This window comes from Canis lupus, chromosome 27, assembly GCF_011100685.1.
Source record: "Canis lupus familiaris isolate Mischka breed German Shepherd chromosome 27, alternate assembly UU_Cfam_GSD_1.0, whole genome shotgun sequence".
Taxonomy (NCBI): domain Eukaryota; kingdom Metazoa; phylum Chordata; class Mammalia; order Carnivora; family Canidae; genus Canis; species Canis lupus.
Window position 1 is genome coordinate 3,123,742 of NC_049248.1, and position 24,231 is coordinate 3,147,972.

The 24,231-nt window shown below is 40.3% G+C and overlaps 2 protein-coding genes and 1 long non-coding RNA gene across 21 annotated transcripts in view; 1 reads left to right on the plus strand and 2 right to left on the minus strand.

The window, feature by feature from the left end:
• The window catches only part of RAD52 (RAD52 homolog, DNA repair protein), a 116,988-nt gene extending 113,474 nt beyond the window's left edge, over positions 1 to 3,514 (plus strand). For all 7 annotated transcript variants that reach the window (XM_038576377.1, XM_038576376.1, XM_038576373.1 and 4 more), the window contains 4 exons: positions 112 to 254; positions 1,273 to 1,356; positions 1,743 to 1,931; positions 2,795 to 3,514. In XM_038576377.1, coding sequence (XP_038432305.1) covers positions 112 to 254; positions 1,273 to 1,356; positions 1,743 to 1,931; positions 2,795 to 2,856 — 478 coding nt within the window. In that variant the 3' untranslated portion in view covers positions 2,857 to 3,514. The remainder of the gene's footprint in view (positions 1 to 111; positions 255 to 1,272; positions 1,357 to 1,742; positions 1,932 to 2,794) is intronic.
• Positions 3,515 to 4,256: 742 nt separating this feature from the next.
• WNK1 (WNK lysine deficient protein kinase 1) overlaps positions 4,257 to 24,231 on the minus strand; it is a 149,803-nt gene continuing 129,828 nt past the window's right edge. For all 13 annotated transcript variants that reach the window (XM_038576351.1, XM_038576344.1, XM_038576343.1 and 10 more), the window contains 8 exons: positions 23,473 to 23,556; positions 22,775 to 22,835; positions 19,724 to 19,797; positions 17,097 to 17,758; positions 16,196 to 16,398; positions 14,244 to 14,438; positions 7,616 to 7,803; positions 4,257 to 7,233 (listed from right to left, as the gene is read on the minus strand). In XM_038576351.1, coding sequence (XP_038432279.1) covers positions 6,916 to 7,233; positions 7,616 to 7,803; positions 14,244 to 14,438; positions 16,196 to 16,398; positions 17,097 to 17,758; positions 19,724 to 19,797; positions 22,775 to 22,835; positions 23,473 to 23,556 — 1,785 coding nt within the window. In that variant the 3' untranslated portion in view covers positions 4,257 to 6,915. The remainder of the gene's footprint in view (positions 7,234 to 7,615; positions 7,804 to 14,243; positions 14,439 to 16,195; positions 16,399 to 17,096; positions 17,759 to 19,723; positions 19,798 to 22,774; positions 22,836 to 23,472; positions 23,557 to 24,231) is intronic.
• Positions 7,816 to 14,235, minus strand: LOC119866443. Its single transcript, XR_005379707.1, has 3 exons — positions 13,016 to 14,235; positions 10,718 to 10,759; positions 7,816 to 8,771 (listed from the first exon to the last, which is right to left on the minus strand). It is a non-coding gene; the product is annotated as an uncharacterized LOC119866443 (long non-coding RNA).

Here is a 24,231-nt window from a genome sequence, read left to right on the forward strand (position 1 = left end):
TTTACCCACTGAGCCAGCCAGTTGGTCTGTGCACAACCCCAGGAATCACACATGGGTTACTACTCCCTTAGCTCAGGACCTCACGCCTGCCTTGTGGCTCTTGTGCTGCAGGAGCCTGACTTCTGTCATGGAGAGCGATGCCACATACCAGCGGAAGCTCCGGCAGAAACAGCTGCAGCAGAAGTTCCGGGAGGAGATGGAGAAACAGCAGCAAGCCCAACTACTTGCCTTGTCAGTTGAAAAGAAGAATCTGGGTGTGTGAGAAGGACGGAGTGGAGGCGGTGGGGAGCTGTCCCAAGGGGCCTGCCCGACCCCCGGCCAGCGGGAACCCCATGGCACTTGCCCCAGGTTCCACGCAGGAGAGGAGTCTAGGTGATTGAGAGAACGAAGTCCTATTTTAAAAGACACTGCTCTGTTTTAAGGGAAGGCAACAGGCCTTGACATCATCTAGAACTAGATACTGCAGCGGATAGAACTTTTCTCCCTTCCAGGTACCGTGGCCACCTCTGCTAGGAGGCCTAAGTGGTCTGCAAATATCAGGCAGACTTCCTGGAAGATAACGCTTCATCCTAAGCTTTGGTTTACTCGAGTTTAGACTCTGTGGTACTGGGACAGATTCCTGGGGAGTCTTGCTCGGATAATAGAAACAAAGGGCTTATCTCAGACCAATGGGATCTTTGTCTAGCTTCTCCCGAAGAATTATAAAGATTTAGAGGACCTTCTTTGGGTTAACTCATTAGTATTCCCCTCAGCACCGACAGGCTTAAATTAATGTAGGGGGAAAACACATCTTACTGTGCTGGACCTGGAGTTTCCGACCACTGCAGAAACTCCTGGTGGGGAAGGGTGTGCGGAGTGTCCCCACCCTGACCACACAACCAGAGCCACTGTTTCTATTGGTTTTACATACTGAATTTCTGCTTAAGATTTTTTTGGAACAAGGGTTATAGCTTTAAAAAGTAAAAAAAATGGACCAGAGAGCTTCTCACAACCCCTCTATTTTATATGCTGGTTAAAGAGAAATGAACCCCAATTTGGTGAGAAGAAAAAAAGAATACAGTCTTTCTGATCTCTTGTAGATCTGCAGGTAGGGACGGGCAGTCAGGAAGCTTGACTTGGCTGCTGGCTGTGCCAGGAGCCGGTGTAACTCTAGGCGGCTTTGCACTTCTGAGGCTCTCCTGCAGTTCAGTGATTGTGTGCATTTGTCTCACTCCTTGCTCCTCCTCGCTGCCTCGTCTTGCTCCTCGCTCGCTGCTTGCGTGGGAACTGTAGCAGCGCCGCCAGCACCTCCTCTGAGGCAGAGCACTCCTGTGATTGCTGTTTCGGAGCCAGCCACGGACAATGACTTCCTTACAGGTAAGAGCCACGTGAATGACAGTGAGTACCTACGAAATGCACCTTTGGTTGTCACTAACACATTTTGTTTTTTAATTTTTATTTATTCATTTATTTTTGTCACTAACACATTTTAAAAGAGGCATAAAAATCCTCATTTTTATCTGTTTTATGGCCCCGAAGGTTTTGGGACAAAAGAAGACCCATAACTGGCTGATGGCAGTTCTGCTAGCACACACTCAGCTCCTCTGTTGTCCTAAGAGAAGCTCTGCTGTACTTTTGGGTGGGGGACAGAGCAGTCCCAGAATCTGTCATAGTCCACTCGTGACGTGGAATTTCCTATGACCAGTGCTTTGTATGAGAATGCTTGTTTGATTCTGCATTTCCCATGATCCTGGTCCTCACAGACAGCCTTGGAATGTGGGATGTGGATCCAGAAGCAGGCGAGAGTGATACCAAGGCCTTGTATAAACCAGAGCCGCTCCAGATCCCTGACACCGCAGTCCTGAAGAACCAGGTGGTGACCTGGAACCTCTGCCAGCAGAATCCACAAGCAAAGTCTGGACCCTTGCACGGCATCAACCAAGATATCACAGGTAGTAATGTGTTTAGGGACAAAAATTGAAAGAACTTGGGTTTAATTCTATGCATTTTAGAGGAAGAATGCCATTTCATTTTAAGAAGTTGGGTGATAGTATGCTGGAGGAACAGCAGTCTGAGAAAATGAAAGAGAACTGGCTTATGAGCCAGAACCCTTCTTTTGCAGTCCTGACCAGAGCTGTAGCCCTTGTAACCCTTGCTTGCAGTAGGGAGCTTACATGACAGAATGGAGAGCTTTTCCATTGCGTTTGGTTATTGTAACTTGGTTTAGTGTTAATAGAGTGATCTGCCCTAATAGTTTTCACTCTTAGCCTTTTTGTTTATGTTAGGGTTTTTAACTAACATCAGAAATTATTCATGGTCAGTTTGTTCCTCATTTGAAAATCACAGCAGCCATATATATATATATATATATATATATTAAATTATATATATTTAATTTTATTTATTTATTCATGAGAGATACAGAGAGAGGCAGAGACACACACAGAGGGGGAAACAGGCTCCATGCAGGGAGCCTGACGCGGGACTCGTCCCGGGACTCTGGGATCATGCCCTGAGCCGAAGGGAGATGCTCAACCACTGAGCCACCCAGGGATCCCCACAGCAGCCATATTTAAATTTATTTTTTATTTATTTTTTATTTTTTAAATTTTTTTATTTATGATAGTCACACAGAGAGAGAGAGAGGCAGAGACACAGGCAGAGAGAGAAGCAGGCTCCATGCACCGGGAGCCCTGACGTGGGATTCGATCCCGGGTCTCCCGGATCGCGCCCTGGGCCAAAGGCAGGCGCCAAACCGCTGTGCCACCCAGGGATCTCCACAGCAGCCATATTTAAATGATTTTTTCTTCCACAGGAAACTGTGATATCTATAGGAAGAACCAGGACTTGAAGAAAAGGAAATTGGATCCATCCTGAGGCTCAGGTCACATCCTTGGACTTTGTCACAAAGGGACTTTCTAAAGCTACTTTTTGGTCATAATATTGTTCATCATTCCTAGGGACTGAGCTTATTTCCAAGGATTTACCTTGCTTCATTCTGAACTTAACCCAGATCTATTGGAGCCTTCTGCAGATAAAGCTGAGCAGTGAGAAGACAAGTGCTTTAAGAAAGCTCGTCACACACCGCAGGGGGAGGCGTGGAGATTAAAATCCTTTTCTTTGGCTCTTGATGTTCTTCACTATTTATTCCTAAGCTACTGTGTTAATATGGATAGAAATTTTAGGGATCCTCAGTGGCTTCCTGCATTCAAGCAATATAAGCTATACTACTAAGTACCTGCAACTGCCTCCACGAAATTATTGTAATGTCTGCCTCCTTTCACTTTGGGTGGGGCTCAGTGTTTAGCGATGTCCACACCATACTGCGTATCCTTCTGAGAACAAAAGCTACAGTGTTTTACTACTTTGCAGCAATCCAGGTTACGTTTTTCATCTGTGATACACATCTCTGATTTATAGGTTCACGGTGTCACTATCCTGCAGTTTTTTCCTAATGGAGGAAATAACCTAAGAAGACCAAAGAAAAGTCATTTTAAGAAAGCAAAATAAATTACTTTGTAACAAAAAATGTGAATAGGTGTTTGTATTTCTCCTTTTTAGGTGGGAGATAGAACTCAACGTAAATGGATTTTTCCCAGTTTCAGATGTTCATAATTCTACCCCCAGCCAATAATGAGTTTACAAGTTTACTTTTTAAGATGCGTCTTGGGCAGCTGTGCCTTTTACCTAATCTTCAAGCTGTGGCTTTTATTAATTTTTGGATCACAGATCCATTTGTGGGAAGCTATAGACCCGAGGCAAGGTACTTTTTAAAGATTTTATTTTTTCATGAGACACAGCAGAGACACAGGCAGAGGGAGAAGCAGGCTCTGTGCTGGGAGCCTGATGTGGGGCTCTGTCCCAGGACCGCAGGATCATGACCTGAGCTGAAGGCAGATGCTCAACCGCTAAGCCACCCAGGTGCCCCCCAAGGCAAGGAACTCTTGAAGTACAAGGCGGCAGCCGGCCATTTCTATTCCTATGGAAGATGAAGAGGCCATAGCTTACCCTGATTTCTCCTTTATCTTACCAACTTCATTAATGGATTTGGTCATATGTTCATCTTTTGGTTCTGACCATTTTTTTCAGAAAAAAATCTCTCCCTTGTCTCAAGCATAATCTTAGTTTAGTTCAGATCTTTTGCTTTAAAGTCCCCAGAGTGAGGAATCCAGTTATAAATTGTACACAACTCAAAACATGAGCTAATGAGATCATGAAAAAGGAAATTCTAATGAGATCATGAAAAAGGAAATTTTCTGGAAATGAAACCCCACAGCTCAACAAAAGCAAGTTTGGTTTATTTGAATGGTTTCATTAAATAAGTCTACAAAGGTAACAAACTGAAGCACAGAGCGCAATCTTACAAGAAGCGCAACACCCAGAGTTAGTGCAAAATGTACAATTAACGGCTGCTGAGAAACCCCCACGGTTTGAATTCAGTTTATTTGTTTTTTAAACAGTGTACATTGTTAAATAATGTAAGGAAAACATTTATAATCCAGAAAAGATTTTTGTAATGTGGAAAAAGATACTCAAAGTGTACTATTAACACAAAAATAATTTAAACAGTTCAGTAGCACTAGTTCATTCCTCTAGGCTTCAGTTACTTCATCCACAGGAGGGGAAAAAAAAATCAACAGTAAATAAAACCAGTTCTTATTTTTTGTGTGTAAGTGAAGAGATCTCAAAATTAAACCAAAATAACAAAAAATAATGTGCTGCATTTGGTTCCCTCGTTCCTCTGGTAGAAAGTATGGTTTCATTCATCTTAGGTCTGTTTCTCATTTACTTGGCACCTTCTTTGTTCTATCCTTACTCTTACCATCTCCCCAAGGATCTTAAGCAGAGAATAAATAAGTAAACAACCTTGTAGCAGGGCTTGGAACCCCTGTCCTTTTCATTTCTACTTTGCTAAACCTTCGGCTTTTGTTTGCATCTTTGGGACCTAGGTTAACTTACTAAAGAAAACTGGACCCACGAAGGAACAACAGCTTAGGACAGCCAACCAGGCTCCCCTTCTGGTGATTCCTGGGATGTGCCATTGAGGTGGGTAAGAGATTGGAAACGTGTTAATTTCCCAACTCAAGAGTCAAGAGAAGAAGCACCCAAAAAATCAGGTCCTAGCTTCTTTCTCCATCTTTGGAGATAATAGATATCCCAAACATAGCCAATTAGAGTATTTTCTGAAAGCTCTGAAAATAACAGAACTGCCCATTAGGACTAGGCATAGCACTAAATAATACTGGTTGGTTGCAGTTACTGAAGGGGAGTATTTATATCAGAATGTGAGAATATCAGTTGCAATTCTAGAAACAGGTGGCACAACAGATTTAAGATCCTGCAACCATGTGGACATCACAGAGGAAATGAGTAGGAATAAGCACTCTTTCTTAAAATGCTCAATTCAGATGTGGGTCCACTTTCCACAAAATACAGCACCCCAAGCTGAGAAATGCAGGATACATTTGCAACAAGAGGAAAGCAATCCAAAGTTCTTAGAGCAACTTTCTCCATCTGTGACTTTTCCAATCAACGTTTCCCAACTTAAAAACTAGCCCCCACCCCCTTCCCTTTATATTCAGCCATTTCCACTAGGTGTTGTCTGTCCAAACCTGGCTTGAGTAAGTAAGGCTCATGGCACCTGCAGGCCAGGCAGCACATATTTTCCTGACAAGTTTGTTCTCTCGTTCTTAGTCTTTCTTTTTCTTTCATTTATCACAACCACCCTTAATCTTTTAAATTGCTCAATTTTGTTACCACACCCCTCCTTACTGTTCCTGAAACAGAACTTTCTGCTTTCAACCACTGATGTCAACTTAACTTCTCACCCTGCTCATCTTACACCTGCTCTAGACAAAATTGAATGACTTAAAAAAAAAAAAATACTCTTTCAGTTTCCCTTTGGCATAATCCTCTGCTGGGGTCACATGGACCTAATATCCTTCCATACGCCCTCTGCTGATCTGGGGTCTGATGAGAAGTTGGTGCTAATGGCAGAAGCAGTAGAGTCCAAGGCACTAAAATATCCAGCCAGCAATACTGGGAGAACAGAAGTATTCAAGTACAGTAATTTATACAATCTTACATTCACATTTATTTATCTACTACAATGGAAATACAAAGGAAAAAGCTAAAGTGTCTCAATAAGTAAAGGACAGAGCTTGCTTTTTTTGCAACTTTTTAAACCTTTCATATCTTACTCTTAAAACTACTGTTGTCCAACAACATTTATATATCACAGTGTTTCCACATCAAAACTGATGGCAAAGTTACATGTCCGCAGGGGACTTAATTTTTTTCCTAATTGCTAATGCTGCAGTCAAAGCTGCTAATATCATTTGCTTAAAGCACTAATGACCTATCATAAGAAAGGGTTGAAACCTCAGTCCCCTGGTGTTTTTCCACTGGTTCTAAAGCAAAAAGAAAGAACCAAAGAAGAAACAGAAAAAAAGGGGGGAGGGGAAACAGGGTAGGAGAGACCCCAATAGTTTTTGTTTTTTTTGTCTTGTGGTTTAGATTCTTGAGGAAATAAGGGATTTGGGGTAGGTACCAAAATTAAGAGCTCCACCCACTTGAAAATACTGATGGGTTTGGTTTTACACTGAGCTCTCTCATAGTTTTCTGATAAATGATTCTCTTTTCTAGCCCTCACTATTGGGTGTAGAGAAATAGGAAAGCATGGTTTGAAGCTGCCCCATCACAAGAAAGCTGCTCTTTCCTTCTTGTTCCACTCCAATAAATGGTGAAGGGGAGGGAGAGTCTCAATTCTGAGGGCTCTAAGCGGTATTAAAAAACATTCCTTTCTGGCAAGAAATAACCAGTTAAATGCAGCACTAGTAGTTAGTATATAGGCTACTTTCCCATTCCCCCCCCTCCCACCCACCCCTCAGCATTCCATCTCCTGCCCCCAAATCTACTCAGTTAAAGTCTCTAGGTCTAAGTGGTCCGCAGGTTGGAACCTGGGGGGTTGCTGATGGATTTCTGCAAATTGCTGATGTTGAAATTCTGTAAGGAGGCAGTTCCCACAGGCTGGAACTGGCCAAGTGGCTGTGGTGCCGGGCCACCCGTCCCACTCCACTGAGTGCCAAAGGGGGGAGCTGGAAAACCGTACTGCTGTGGGGGGCACATAGACTTGGTGAAGTGACCTAGAGAGGTAGCTGATGCTGCAGAGATGGGGGCAGAACCACCCAGATTTGAGGTCATGGAGATGCACAGCTGACCAGGTGCGGAGAACTTTCTTGCCATTCCAGGGCCCTGAAAAGAAAACAGCTACATGTAAAGTTTGGTGTGGGTATAACTCAAAGGTGAAATGGGTGCTACTGAAATCTAATTCTAGAATCAGGGCTGTTCAAATCTTATGGAGTATAGTGAAACCCGAACCATACCTTTTTAAATATGTGTATGCAATTAAGGGTGGTGAAAGAAAAGGGGAGAAAAAAACGAGTTGACACCTAGGGATTCAAAAACAGAGTAACTGGATGATTTTGTTTTTTCTAAAAGTGTTTAAATTTATTAGCTACAGAAGGCTATGGCATGAAATGCTAAGCACTAGCTAGGCAGTTGATATCACCTCTGATTCAGATGTGTGCTAAGTGATACTCTGCTGGTCAGCAAATGACAAAAAGGGAAGACTTGCCTCATAATTCATGTGTCCTTTGCTTCCTCTTCTGCCTGAGAGATTCATGGCATCTCGGGCCCAATTGTCTACCAACTTGTGTAGGTCATCTGTGAATGTGCCCTTCCTGCTGGATGTCATGGCAGGAGGCTGAGCTGGGGCAGCTTGGCTGTTCACTGTTCCCCCGACAGTGTTTGTGCTGCTGGTCCCTAAAATTAGAGGAAGCAACAGAATACAACCATTAAAAGGAGTTTGAGTTAGAACTTCAGGAAGAGGGAAAACTTCACAGGATGACAAATGGCAAGCCACTGAATGAGGAGAGGATAAGCTGAGAAGGCATGCAAGAAGGGAAGGTCCCATAGGTTTGTTTAGCCATGTTTGGGCAGGGCAGGGTAATGAAAACAGATTCTCTTTAGGAGCTACGGATGACGCTAAATAACTCCGGATAATGGTAGGGCACAAAGTGGAGGGACCTCTTTCAGCCCATTCACATGGTATCAGAGTACTGAAACTTACTTTCAGTACCCTATTCCCAGCATCACGTTGATGAAGGAGGTGCGTTAAGGTTATTGAGGCTCTAGACTGCTGCAGAATGCAGGGTAAAAGAGGATTTCTAGAGCCCCGAGGCAGGATTAAAAGTAGGAGTGTTAAAGGGATACAAAGGTAGATGCTTGGCCCAGAAAAGATGGGGTTCTGAAACCATGTGGATATTGTGCCACAGTCTTTAGCCATTCTTTAACAGAAAGAGGTGACAGGAGAGAGAGCATGCTCTGTTCAAAACCTTTTTCACCTGGACCCATATACACAAATTTATAAACATAAACTTGGGAGGAATGGAAGCTTCAACCTCTCCCAATTGCCTATGAGTTAAGAACCAAGATTATTCCTGAGCAAGGTTCTCTGTCGTATGCCTGAATCACTCAACTCCAGGAAGACATGGTTTTCCTGAAGATGACCTCAGTTTCAACTGGTTCGTGGATTCTCACTAACACATCCCTCACCCCCCAAAGAGCAAGCACTTGCATGTGGAAGCAACAGGAACATTCAGCTGAGGTAGGAGAGCAAAAGGAAGGAGGAAGCTTTGAGGTTATGATGAAGGAATTCTATTTCTATGGTTTGATGAGAAAGGAAGAAGGGGTCTGTGTCCTGCCTGATTTCGGCTCTGCTGGAGGGCACACTGAAGATTATTCGAAGAGGCAAGTTTTAGGGAAGAGGGAAAGAAAAGTCATGATCTTGTTTTTCTTCCCTCACCCCCCACTTTCTTACCAGATCTCACATTTGCTGCAGAATAAATAAAAGCTTCTAAGATAAGTTGTCAGCCACTAGGCCTTCAGATATCTAAGTAATGCTTGGGGGCTAAATAAATGCATACATATTCCTGCTTTCCAGGTCCAAGCGGCACCAGAGCATAGCAGCATGCCCAAAGCAACTCTGCCATTTAAAAGCCCTTTATAATCCATTGCTGGTCTCATGTCAAGTTTAAACCCCACCGCCCTGGGAATGGCACACACAAGCATGTCTGTAGTAGAGTGAGCTAATTCTGAGGTGAAGCTGCAGAGTGAGGAAGGTCACATGCTTCTTACCCTCAAGGCAAGACATGGATCTACTACAGTGTATATTTAGCTCACTTTTTATGCCCACTGGAACCACGAGGGGTAGCTACTGCACATACAGCATAAAGGAAGAGTAAGTTCCCCTAAGGTATGGGAAACCAAAGTGGAAAAGGAGAAGAGCACAGGAAACAGCCTTCCTCGAAAAGCAAGAGAGACAGTGGTGGGGGAAGTACAGAGCAGGAAGCGCAAGCAATGAGTGTGGCAGTCATGATAGTGATAAAATCCAGAGAGCAAGCATATCACATGCATGAGGACTATTTTCCTGTTTGAATAATAATTGCTTGGTAAGCTTGATGATGAGTGAGACAATCAAAATGAAAACCGGAAACAATCACATGTGAGCAGAACTGTCAAAAGCCAAATACAAGAAGCTCAGTAGAGGCAAACACTGCTTATTCACAAAGAGCTCATGCTGGGAGTTACATCTCTCTAGTCTCCTGCTAGTCGCCTCTGATGCTGTGAGGCTCCTTTACAACCACATTTCATTTTTCATTTTAATCTGTCTTACACACTACTGGATTCTCAAGTAGGGTTTATACACCCAAGGCGGCAGGGGTCAATCACATAGTTAACCTTCTTACTCTGGCTTCTGCAAACAGACTTTCCCATTAAAGAAGGAAACAAACACACTCCTCTCTGACTGGAAATTAACGCCTGGAAAAAGGTGACTTGACTATGAAAGCTGGGAGAACGGATGGCACGTTTAGTCCACCTTAGTAGTAAATGGTTTAAGAACATTGCTTGTAAATGCAGATATTTCTGAGACTGCTGCTTGCCTTCCAGAGAGTTATACTGAATAATCTTGAGACCTTTCTGAGTTCTGCTGCAAAGCTCTAAGAGGTAGTGTTTTACTACCCCAAATCCATTTTTAAATTTTCTCCTGGCATAAGACATTTCCCTGACCCCACACCACCAGATCCTAGCCACAATACCTTACTCTGAGTCATACGTAGCTCATTGCCCAGTATCGCAAATACGTGTGTTTTCTGATTGGCCCTGTAGGGGGCCTGTTGGGCAGTTGGAACTATCTGTACATTAAGAAGCCACCAGACTAAGAACCCAAACTCTAGTAAGTAGTGTTTCTCTCTTCACCAACCTAGCAGACATCTCCCACTATGATGTGTGTATATGGACTTTTCTACATTTTGATCAGTGCTGATCTCCCTAGCAGGTAGAACAGTGGCCGGCACGTATCTGTTGACTAAAGAACTCTCCTCAAGGAGCCAGGCATCCCCAATCTCTCTAAATATATCATGGGCATTATCAATCCATAATTGTCACAAAGCCAGGCTCACAGGGGGTCATCTTGTGAGAGAAGACTATGAGGTGATTTCTTAATCTGCCAGTAGTCAGCAATTAAGCATGTTGAAAAGTATCTTAGATAAGGGTGCAGAATTAGACAGATGGAAGTTGGGAATGAGGACGTTGTGAAGCTTCAGGGTTCCAAGAACTCATGGATAACAGGCTTTGCAATCAAGGACCAAAAGTAAGAGAAAGAAAAGATAATTACTACAGAGCTGGTTGCAAGGACAGACTTTTTTCACCATCTTCCCTGAAGCACAAAGAGAGAGCAACATGTTAAAGATAAAGAAACATCAGTGTAAAATACTTAGAATCTCCAAACAGCACACAAAGTCCCAGCAAGAGAAAGCAGAATGAGAGACAGACTGGTGGTACCCGGGAGCCGCTGCCATAGGTAAAGTTCTATGGGACATAGATCTTACTGGCTGTTAGCCTTCACATGGTTTTCTGATGGCTGACAGCTGAGCTTCCACATCCAATTCTTTGTATCTAAGAGTGCTTGGCACTGAGGTTCTGGGATGGGGGAGGAACTCCAACACAGTCTCTCAGGTCTTACTGCTTGAATTTCAAATACTCAAGCAGTCTTTCCACTGACCCCGTCCCACTTTCTATTTCTCCTGCTGGGTTGTTAAAAAGCACTTAATTAAATGCATTAGTAATTCTACTCCAGTAGACTGACAGGACCACTATTACAGTTTTGAGTATATTTAAATTGGCTAATATATTTCCAAATCCTAGATATACACACTAATCCCTTCCCCTCCAGAAAAATCCTTAAAAGTATGTGGAAAATAAGCAACTTTTAAACATAAATAAAGCATTAAGCCAAGCCGTGCTTCCAAACCGGAATCTATTTTGAGAGCACAGAATAACGCATCCAAAACTAGAAAGACCCCACGCCTGTTACGTATGTTTTCTCTTCCATATTTGCTTTAAATCTGCCTCTTGCAATTTGTTCACCAAGGCTTAAAAGATGTATAATCAAGTGCCTTCAACAGATCTAAGGCTTCTCTTTTTAGACCCAAAAGGAAGTAAGATTTAAGATCTCTAACATTTGATGTTACAAGTGTGCCACCACCTACCTTTAAGAGTATGTGAGAATTTAATTAATTAATTAATCTGAAGTGTAGTTCTCACATTACGCTTCACAAAAAAGCCTTGGTTCTTTTTCTTCCCTCTCAGACATCTCAGGCTATATGATATAGGCCTGACATGTTATATACCACTTTACAACACTTGTCTCCTACGTGTCTTTTCACTTTGCCAGCTGGACATAGAAATTAAATGCTTATTTAAGTGTCAAGGTGCTAATAACATATCTGGTCCAGCCTGGTCTAACCTGTAAAGTTATCAATCTCAGTACCCAAAAACCACACATGCTTTGGAAAACTGCCACACTGGATAACACCGTCCACCTCTTTTGTTTAAAAGTCCTGGGCTGGTGATATGTGAGGCCCAAGAACCTCTGGACCATACTCAGAAACAATGATGACTTTTGCACATGCATTTAAAAAGCACTTCAATAACCACATCAGAAGTTTGAGGCCTCAACAAAGAAGGTCTTTAACCGAACTCTAACAGGTTTTCTACCTGAGCCTTATTTTTGTTTTTTTGATTTTTTATTTCAATATACATTTATGGACCATCTACTATGTGGCAGGCAGGTACTGACTAATTAGAAGGAAATGATGTGTGCTTCCCAATGCTGCCCGTGTCTGTGCACACCATCTTACTTGATTTGTACAAGAGCCCTAGGAGATAGGCATCATCTTCATTTCACATATGGGAAAAACAGGCTGGGGAAGTTGGGTGATCTGCCATTGTACCTTACTTTTAAGAAGAGAGCAGAGAAATCCTAGATATTATGTTCAAAAAGACCATTTTCATTGGCAGGTGCTGGGCTTTGGTCCTTAAAAAAATTAATGCTTAATCAGAGTAACTATACTGAAACCCTTTTTGAACTACCGATTTTATGGAGTTAGAGGGTGAGGGGGGAAGTGAAAGGATCCAATGAAGAGACTCTAACATCATTTCAACTGATAGGCTTAACTGAGAAGAAAAATAATTTCAATCTACTCTGATAAAGAATAAAAAATAGGGTGTAATTCTCCCCTGCTGCCAGGATCAAAGTACATCAGTGGTCAAGACGCTCTCTGTCACTTCTAATGCCAGAGACAAGGGGGGCGTACGTGACTATGGACTTCAGTCTTCATTTATTCCAAATGGCCCAGCAGTCTCTATAGCATAGCCATCTTTTCTACTCTCTGTCACGGATCTATGAAGAAGCACTTCTACCAGAAAATTATTTTGAAGTTTATGGAAACCTAATTATTATCTCTATATTTTTTATCATAATTAACAAAGAGACCCAAACTTCTGAGGTTAATAGTTCAGCCAAGCCACTGAGTAGATGATATACAAAGAGACAATGAAAATGGACTGCATGAAACATCAGATCCAAGCAGCAGAAAAACAAGGACAAGGAAGGAGTAAAGGTGTTACACACAAAGAGCCAAGCAGGGCGTACTCAGAAATCGGGTCCTCCTGCCACCAGGTTTGAATGTCACCTGCTCAGATGCACAGTTAAACTTCGCACAGCCTGTGAGAGGGGAAAAACAGGGAAGAACAGAGAGAGAAGAGACAGAACACAACTACAAGATGTTAGAAACTTGAGGCTGGAGTGGTGAAATGCGCTAAGATGGCACACAGAAGAACAAGCTTCCAGGAAAAGGTTAGATATCTAGGCCAGGAAATATCAGGTCTCAATTCCCACCCTCTGCCAAATGCTGAAGCTCTTCCCAGTGGGAATAATGCCAGCTAGCTTACGGTCCTAGTGAATAAGTACACTCCTCTTATGAAGAGACAGTCTCATCTTTATTTTGTTAAAATTATTTTTATTTTTATTTTTTTTTAAGATTTTATTTGTTTATTCAGGAGGGACACGAGAGAGAGAGAGAGGCAGAGAGAGAAGCAGGCTCCATGCAGGTAGCCTGACGTGGGACTCGATCCCGGGGCTCCAGGGTCACACCCTGGGCTGAAGGTGGCGCTATTATCGTTGAACCACCCATGCTGCCCTGATCTCCTCTTTAATTTCCGTGATATTGTGGCAAAAGCACCTATGCGAGTTACCTGTAACTTCTCTTACTCTTTTCCACCCAGATGATACCTAAGTCCTTCCAGTTCTCGTTCTACTATTGCTAGCAGCTCTTTCCTCGACAGGAAAGTTCTGAATGATCATTAGTAAATAAAACTATATTTAGGAAGTAGATTACAGATACTTGTACGGCTATTTATCTTAGTATGCTACTCCCATACTTAAAAGTTTAAAAAATCTGCACTGGCTAAGCAAATGTATTAGCTCTTCAGAAACTGCTACAACTCCTTCAATTTTGGTTCAGGAAATTTCAGTCTAGTATTAAAGCATATGTTCCAATCCCAAATGAGTTATTAATTTGATTAAAGTCCTCACATAAGTCACAAATGCAACTTTTTGCTGTAATCCTTTGAAAAAGGCAATTTCATCTGATAGAAGCAATGAGCTCACCTAATCTAATCATTGCCCAACTGCCCCTTCCAGCTCAGAATCTGTAGGTATACAACAGATAGGTTGTGTTCTGGCCAGCTGGTTTTCCAACTGACCTTAACAACAGGTTACTCTTCAGGCTTTTGTGGCAGGTATGACAGCTTCTCCGTTTTAATGTTTTTAGAAGATGATGGTTGCTTTGATTGCCTACCTTGACCTGGAGCAGAAAGGCTTGGGACTGAAATGGCACCATCACTGGTAAAGGCTGAGTAGAGGTTGTCACTGGAGGGAGATGGCTTAAGGGGCTGTAACAGCTGATTTGGCCCAGTCTCAGGGATGTTGCCAGGAGGGTGGAGGGTCTGCTGAGCGTGCAAAACTGAAGCAGCACTCTGACCAGACAGGTTACCTGTCAAAAGATAAAGCGGCATGAAGAAACATGTACAGCTTTCCCAACACCCTAAATGGCACTATTCTTATTCCTATAATGTGTCCCATTAAGTGACTAATCACAGGTCAGAAGCTATAAATGATGAAAGAACAAAAAGCCTCCCTCATGGGAGGGGAAGTGAGAGAATCAACAGGCAATAGGGCTACAGATAGCTTTAGATATCCGAGATGGTACCCAAGTGTCATCTGGATAGAACATGAAGAGGGTATGACCGAATTCCACAATCGCTTTCCTAAACCCTATTATAAAACACTGAGTCAGAGCACAACATCAATAGGCTTGATGGGCAGTCTCTGCTTAGTCTTTATTCTTAGCATGTGTCAGATCAAGTAAAAAGTGGTGTCAAAACAGACACAAGTGACTACAGAGTAATGCAAATTTAAAATTTGTGGCAGGTGGCTTTTATTTTCTAATCAATTGTCTTTAAATTGACAAACGTGTCTGTTTCCTACTAACTGGTGGAATAGAAGGCCACTCAAAAAGTCAAAATTGGGGTCAGGATCTAAATTAGCTGATATCCCTTATAATCACATTTCCACTACTGAATTGGTTCTAATGTGCTAGAGAAAAAGTCTGGGTTTCTGAAAGCTTCCAGAGAATGGAAAGCTGCTATGAAATTTGAACTGTTTTCCAACATATTTATATTAGATCTGGAGAGCAAATATGGGTAACAAGCTTATTTCAGTTATTTTTTTTTTTTTTACTTTTCAACTTTTTTTAAAAAAAGATTTTATTTATTCATGAGAGATACAGAAGAGAGAGAGAGAGGCAGAGGGAGAAGCAGACTCCATGCAGGGAGCCCAATGTAGGACTCGATCCCAGGACCCCAGGATCATGCCCTGAGCCAAAGGCAGATGCTCAACCCCTGAGCTACCCAGGTGTCCCTACTTTTCAACTAATTATCTGTTAACATCGCAATTTCACCAAAGGGTAAAAATTCTATCACAATTAAAATAGACAAACTATAGTTCATTATAAGATATTGTGATTTAACTATTTTTTTTATTACACCACAAACAAGTTTTTTCTTTCTTTCTTTTTTTTTTTTTTTAAAGAATTTATTTATTTATTCATAGAGACGGGGGGCGAGGTGGGGGGGGAGAGGGGCAGAGGCACAGGCAGAGGGAGAAGCAGGCTCCATGCAGGGAGCCCGATGTGGGACTCGATCCAGGGTCCCCAGGATCAAATCCCGGGCTGCAGGCGGCACTAAACCGCTGCGCCACTGGGGCTCCCCGTTTTTTTATTTCAATACAGAAATAAAAACTTGAATCAAGAAAATTACTACCTGTGACATATATGAAATTTACATTCCTCCTAGCTGCAATTATGAATAATTCATGCATTGAAAAGAAAAATCTACCTGAACTTTACTAAAATAGAGTACAGTTGCTTATGAGTTTGGTGAAATGTGAATTATATGAGTAACCAGGCATTGCTACATTGTTTATCCTTTAGAACAACTGTAAGTGGCTACCAGTAGAGAGTCATATGGATCACAATGGAATAAGGCATTGTACTCACCCAGTCTACTTTCATAGACTCAACAAAAGAGATACTATAAACATAGGGAGTAGAAAAGTCAAGGAAGCAAGAATATTAGGAAAGTCAAACTCCTTTAAATTTAACAAAACCAACAAATGTTCATATGTTACATATAGAGTTGGAGACAGAAAAAGATGGGACAGCCAAAGCTGACCTGGACCATGGCTTTTTACCTGAAAGCTGGGGACTTTTATTCCCCAAGGAACTGCTGCGACTAGACTTGCTGCCTTTGCTTTTAGTGGGTCGCCTTCTTCTCCCTGAAAGGGGGGCAGCTGGGGGGATAATGACAGCAGGGGGAACCTTTCCCAGTTTGGTATACAAAGATTCAATTTCATGCTTCTGGCGACTCTGCAGGTCTTGAATCTCTTTAAGATGTCTATGAAAGATAACCAAACATAGTTCAAAAACATTATGTTTTTGTTCAACATTGTTCAACATTTGTTCAATTGTTCAATTGTTCAATTTGTTCAACAACATTTTTGTTCAAATGAGATTTAATAACATATTCTTTAACCTCCATTCAAGTATTTACTTATTTATTTTTCCCCCAATATACTTAACCCAATTTCTACTATCTTGAAATTCTAGTTTGTCATCTCATATTGCTGGCCTCCATTACCCAAGCCAAATTCCAATCAGCTCCTAACCAACAACAGATAGTTGATGATGTGTGAGGAGAAAAGGTTTCCTGACTTTTGAGACTACACACAGGAGTACTGAATTTGCTACTCTGATCCAGTTTATTAACTATGATCTATAAAACCTGCCCACATAATCTACATCCCAGTGCCATTACTGGATTCATTTGGTAGACTAGTAAGTAGATTAATAATGATAAAGAGTACTATTAACAAAAACAACCATATAATAACAAAAGGTAAAGAAGTAGAAATGCTATGGGTCCTTATAAGAGACCTAATGAGAACATTCAGATAACTAGCTTTTGCCTACCACTCTCTCTTGAAAAGAAATGAGGTATAAGCATTTTGCATTGAAAAAACACTATCTAGGCACCAGTAGCTAGATCTTAATACAGTTCTGCCATTATTCTTTCATAGAAGAAAATATACTTACTTTTCTCGTAGTCTTCGCAGCTCTAATTTTAAATCTTCATCTTCAATATCTGACTCATTGTCACTACTCATGTAAGAGGAGTTGAATGAATTACTAAGGCTTTGACTTAGATTCTGGATAGGCAGGCTCTTTGAGCTCAGCTGATGGGGGGAGTGTGGACTACCTGAACCATCATCCACATCCCTGCTCAGGAAGGCAGCCTCCAGGTCAGAAGATGGTCCGTTCAGATGTGAAGGCTCTGACAGTTCAGGCTTTTCTTTCTTTGGTATCACAGCTGGAAGAACACCTTGTTCCAAATCCATAAAAGGAGGAGACGCTATTGGTCCCTCTTTCTTTGCCTCAATGAGCTTGTCTTCAGTTCTTGACACAGAGAAACGACCTACTTTGTTTGCTGTAGTTGTCACCTGAAAACGTCCAACCTTGGTAGGCTGCCCAGTTTCTGACTTTGCTTCTGAGGCAGGAGTTTTGTGGGCACTATCTGGCATATCTGATGAGATGCCAGGGATGGTTATCCCATTAGGCTCTGTCTTCACCAGGGTACTTTCTGGACTACTACTTGATAGCACTGAGGACTCTGAAGTGCTGGATTCAAAATGAACAGACTTTCCATCTTCTAACTTATTTTTACCCTCCTTTTGAACATCATCCATTGCAACTGAAACCTGACAGAAAGAAACCAAAGTGAGATTAAAAAACAAAGTCCCTAATAATCAATTTTTAAAATGGACCCCTCTCAAAAAATTGAGGGGGGGCCTGGCTGGCTCAGTCAGTAGAGCGTGTGACTGTTGATCTCAGGATTGTGAGTTTGAGCTCCGCACTGGATGTAGAGATTACTAACAAAATCTTTTTAAAAAGTGCATTACTTTGTTTCCCAGTGAATAGGCTGAGTATGTCTTTACTTAAGTCCCTCTATTTTCACTGTGAAAATAAATGGAATACCATTATAGAGAAAAATATATCTGTACTGAGATGTACACATTAGATACATAGATTCTCAGTGGCTGGCAAAGCTTACTAAGTAAATAATTGCTTTCATATCTCATGTTATACACAGGACTTAGATTTATGTCTTTGTGGAAATATAATTAACAAGGAATGGAATCTTTTTTTTTTTTTAAAGATTTTATTTATTTATTCATGAGAGACACACGCAGAGAGAGGCAGAGACACAGGCAGAGGGAGAAGCAGGCTCCATGCAGGGAGCCCGACATGGGACTCGATCCCGGGTCTCTAGGATCATGCACTGGGCTGAAGGCAGTGCTAAACTGCTGAGCCACCCGGGCTGCCCTAAGGAATGGAATCTTGAAGGTTGCTTGTGAATATAAAAACTACAAAGATTAAATCCAGTAATGTTAAATGCCAGCTAAGCTTCAAGAATCAACAAAACTAAATGGGACTATGAGGATCCACATCCTTATTCTAATTTGCCCATGTGTTATAAACTCAGCTCAGCTACAAACTCTCAGAACCTCAGTTTACAAACATCACCTACCAACCCCAACTCCCAATGGTATCCTGAGAATAACTGGAAAGCAATTCTAAAAAGCAGTAAAAAAAAAAACAAAAACAAAAGAAAGAAGAAAGAAAGAGAAGAAAAGAAGAAAAGAAAGAAGAACCAAGAAAGAAAGAAAGAAAGAAAGGAATGAAGGAAGGAAGGAAGGAAGGAGGATAGAACGTAAGTAAAAAAGAAAGCAAAGACATCAGACAATGCACACCCTACCAATACCTCACTCCTACCTCCATCCCTCCCGCCTCCCCTCCTCCTCCTACCGCCCTCCTCATCCCCACTCCATCCATACCGACCGACATACCGCACGCCATCCGACATCCAGCAAGAAAGAAAAGAAAGAAAGAAAGAAAGAAAGAAAGAAAGAAAGAAAGAAAGAAAGAAAGAAAGGGAAAAATTCACTGGTTGGATCAGCTGGGAAAATATAATGATATGGTATCACACTTGATGCTCAGTAAGTAGTTTCACTTCAGAAATTAATCCTAAAAAATTATCCTAAACACGCAAAGTATTTGTACATACAAAAATGTTTCCTGTTACTTTACTATGTTGGAAAAATTAGAAACAATGTAATGACTAACAATAGGAGAATGAGTTAGGTAAATAAAAAAGACGGGGCGGGGGAGCCACAAAATATCATTCAAAGAAGCAGCAGGGTCAACTGTAGATACACCCATGGCATAGAAAAATCAATGGAAGGGAACACAACCCTATAAAGTAATCCTGGATGGGGAAGGGAGGTGGTGGGGATGGGCAGATAGTTCATTGTTTCTCTACTAAGTATTCTATATTTTCTTTGAGATGTGTTATTATTATTTTTTAAAGTTTACTTATCTACTTATTTTTAGTAATTTCTTTGTCCAAAGTGGGGCTCGAACTCATGACCCCAAGACTAAGGCACATGCTCTTCCGACTGAGCCAGCCAGGCACCGCAGCATGTTTTTTTTTTTTTTTTTTTTTTTTTGCATGTATTATTTTTAAGAGGGGAAAATGACAAAGAGCTATAAAAAAGAAATATATCATTAAATTGGCAATTACGTCCCAAAGGTAAGTAATAATTTTATTATATACCTATTCACCCCAAAGAGGAATTCACGGCAAGGAAAAGTGGTTGTCTTACCTGAAATCTTCCCATCTTAAAAACACCAGTTCCCGAACTAGTCGCTAGGACAGGACCTTCTGTGATCTGAGAAACTGAAGTAAGTACATGGAGGAGAAAAATAACTTAAATTAGCATTTCTGTTTAGCTAGCTTCTTTTCCCTTTGGCCAGAAATACAGCAAAATAAAACTATGTGTCAGGTGAGGAAAACTGTTCAAGGCAGGGAAAATTTCCTTACCTCCTCTTCCCCTTAAGTTTTGTCCAACAATGGAAAAGTTATTATTATTTACTTTCCTACTAGATATCTCTAGTCTGAAAAATTATATTGTTTGTGAAACACTGTCAAAATCTGAAAATTAACCCTTTACTTTTCCTTATACACATGTACAGCTGATATGGTATTATTTGGAGGAATAAAACAGCTTCACAGCTTAACTACAACCTAAAAGAGATACTACAAAAACTATGGTTAACAGGCAGTAAGAATTCAATTACTCATTCTTTAACTCAAAGATAGCTATAAATAAATGAAGAGAAAGGATGAGATTTTACCAAGGACATTAAAGACCCATTTTTTTGTTTTTTAAAGATTCTATTCATTTGGCAGAGAGAGAGAGAGAGAGAGAGAGAGAGAGAGAGAGAGAGAATGCACCCCTACATGTGCAGAGGGAGCTGAAGGCAGAGGGAGAAGCAGGCTCCATGAGGAGCAGGGAGCCTGATGCAGAGCTTTGATCCCAGGATCATGACCTGAGCCAAAGGTAGACCTTCAACTGACTGAGTCACCCAGGGGCCCTAAAGACCCATTTTAAAATGAAAATCAACTATGATAAATTGGTTTAGGCAATACTTAGGCAAAATCCTAAAACAGCAAGTACAGGTATCAGAATCACTGTTAAGTAGTTTTGAGCAACTTTAAAGCCACCTAGGTCCCCCTCTCTAGGGACAATCATTTGTTTGAAGTTTTTTTTTCTGGAGATAATGTAGAACTATACCAGCATTTTCTTTATTTTGCAAAACTAATAAGTTGTGTTTTATATAAATACATATATAATATATATATGTATATATATAAAACACTGGTTTTGATTTTTTTAAAGATTTTATTTGAGATAGAGTGTGAGCGAGTGAGCGAGAGCACAAGCAAGGGGGAGGGGCAGAGGGAGAGGGAGAAGCAGGCTCTCCACAGAGCAGGGAGCCCGATGTGGGGCTTGATCCCAGGACCCCAGGATCATGCTCTGAGCTGAAGGCAGGTGCCTAACTGAGCCACCCAGGTGTCCCTGATTTTGATATTTTAACCATATATCTTAGAGAACATTCCATATCGATGTCTCATTCTTTTTAATGGCTGCACAGTATTTTATGTTTGTCTGTATACTATATGTATGCAAAGGTAATGTAATTTAAGCAGACTTCTGCTGATGGACATTCAAGTTTTTTAGAACTGGCTATTATAAAAGTGCTTTAAATATTTTCTTACAGATCTGTGTAATAAATACCTAAGAGTGGACATGCTAAACCATACCCATTTAAAATTCTGATAGATATTACTAAATCGATCTCCAAGGAGGTTGTATCAAGTCACCAGTGGCTATTAAACTTCTTAATTTACCAGTAAGAGGTAAGAAATGTTATCACTTAGTAGTCTTTTTTGTGATATGAATACACCCCTCTAACCCAGTTTTTTTTATTATCTTTGGCATTTTTTTTTCCATGCAGAAAACTCATTAATGTCTATGTTGCTTTGGGGCTACAGTAGGAGATTTGAGTAATGGTGACAGACTATATGGCCCGCAAAGCCTGTAATGTATACTTTCTGGCCTTTTACAGAAAGTTTGTTGACCCTGCTTTCTACAGAAAAAGAAGAAGAAAAGGATTCCTTTTATGTTTTGTTACAGTACTATCTTTAGTATCATTTTCTATCTTTGGGCCATTTGGAATTTATTTTGGTTGAGGTTGGTGATCTATCTTTGCTTTTTTCCAGATGGCTGTCTAGTTGTCACAAAGCATTTACTGAAATATCCCAGCATTTTCTCACTGATTTGCAAGCCCATCTTTTTCATATTCTACATTCTCTTATAGTTTGTCCATTTCTAGACTTTCCTGGTCCACTAATTTTCAAGTCACTCCTTTAAGAGAGAGCTTTGAAGTAAAATTTAGAATTTAATGAAGAGAGAAAGCTGAGCATTCCAGGTAATCTTATTAATAGTTACACAGGGGAAACTATATCTATGTAGGTGGTAGTGAGGAGAATGGATAAACTATAAAGAGGAAATGTATTAAGCAAGTGCTCTAACAAAATCACGTTGAGTAAGTACAGCTCACATTGAATTATATCCACCTTTGAACATAAATGGTTCTAAGGGAAAAGCTAACAGAAAATAAACGCTTTAAATTTCCTAGCTTTTGGGGGACCAGTGATGTGGTGAAAAGAGATTCACAACAAAACTTTAGAAAAGAAGTACTTAATGTGAACTTATGACCACATGCATGCTCATAAAAGTTCTCATTGTTGGTATGGATTATTTTTACAAAATTAAGTTGGAAATATACCTTTCTCAGGAGACTATATGTATGATCATGCCAATTCTTTTTTAACACAATTCTAAAGACTCTAGAAATAGATAAAAGTGTTTTTAAACTGATTAAAATCTTATATTTGTATTTCTACCATTCATGCTATTCAAGATTATCTAGTGTCACAAAATCCAAGAAGTTAAGGTAAAATTTTTTGTAAGTATGCCTGAATTTCCTTATCTCTTTTAGTCAAGTATCTGACCCAGCTAATAACAAAGGGTCTTATTCTGAGAATCGACCCTTTGCATGCCCCTCTTGCAAAAAAACAAAACAAAAAACCCAAAACAACAAACAAAACATAAAAGATTTATTAATTTGCTAATATGACATGTTCTAGATACTAGTATTGATGCTCCTCAATCATGAAATACATAAAAATGTTCCTTAGAACGGTCTCAAATACACCTACATTCTTAAGAAAGTCTTTCAAATAGTAACCTCTATATCAATTATGGAGAGGACTTGAAATGATAACATAAAAGAAGGATGCTTCTCACCATCCTTCTGAGGCTGTGCTCCTGCTTCTGTGACTGCTGTTGGAGCCACCACGGACACAGGCTGCAAAACACATACGCAAAGATACCACAAAATCTTTAGCTTCAGTTACTTTTAAAGTTTTGCCATGCTGCCTTCTCTCTTTTGCCCTTATAATGGCCAAATAAATGCAGTATATACATATGTGAAGAAACACTTATGTCCATAAGAGTTTTCTATTTTTTTCAGCATAAAAATAAGTCTGATGTAAAAAAGATTTTTAAAAGGAAGAAATTCTGAGCTGTTTCTATATTGCTTTCTTTACTTTCCTCATGGGATACTTGGATATTCATAGAAATAGAGTTTTAATCAGAACACTATTGTGTGACAAACTTAAAAGGAAGAAGTTAAAACTTTTAAAATATAGCTTCCTCCAAAGCATAAATGCAAAATCCATAGGATTAATCTATGGTATAATTCTATGGTAAAACAAGAAAAGTATCTTTCAAAAAAATAAAAATAATCTTTTCCACAATTACACCAAGGGGTCAGTTGTTAATCTTACATTATTCATGTGCCTTATTTCTGCTTGCTGGGACAAGCAAAGATTGAATTAATACTTTTAACTCTGTAGGTGTTAAACATATTAATAGGTTACAGTATGCTCTGAGAATATAGATTAGAATTATTGAAAGACATCATCAAGATTTTCAAAACTTACACCAATTGTAGATGTCACCGCAATAGTCTCTGGACTAAGTGTTCTTCTCAACTGAGCATCAAGATCTTCCAGAGGTTGCTGGGACTGAACGAAAATAAGTACAATAAGGAGAGGTCTTTGGCATAGTCAGAGCCACTATATATAGCTAATCTATACAGAATACTGTTTGGTGCTTTAGGTTAACACAACATAACATCTATTCACTGAGTATAAAACTCAATACACTAAATTTACATTGCCTGAATGATTTCTGTCAATTTCCCAAACCTTGGAGAAATTTAGTTACATTAATGTTTTTATAGTTTTGAAGTCTTCTTACCTTCTATGTTTGATGTCACTTGAAGTGATAGAAAAGTTTCTATTTGTCCTCTCTTTAAAAAATTCTGTCCTCTGTTCTCTCTTTAAAACATTCTGATAACTGTATCAAGATCTACCAGTAGATTATTGTATCACATGTTCCCTCTTTTCCTTTTTAGTTTAGGTCCGTCTGACAACTTGACCTTATGAATTGCATTAATACATCCTGTCACTATCAAGGGACATTACTCTTTTCTTTAGGTCTTAATAATCTATACTTCTTATACCCTACAGATGACAGCAAGAAGGAACTGGAGGTTTGGACATTCCATCCTGTTAACCAGGTCTTAACTATCATCCACCCCAAGGCCATAACTTTTTACCTTTGAAACAGACCATAATTCCATATCTATCTTAGCTTCTGTCAACCTGTTCTTCTGCAGCCTTCATTTATACTTCTCC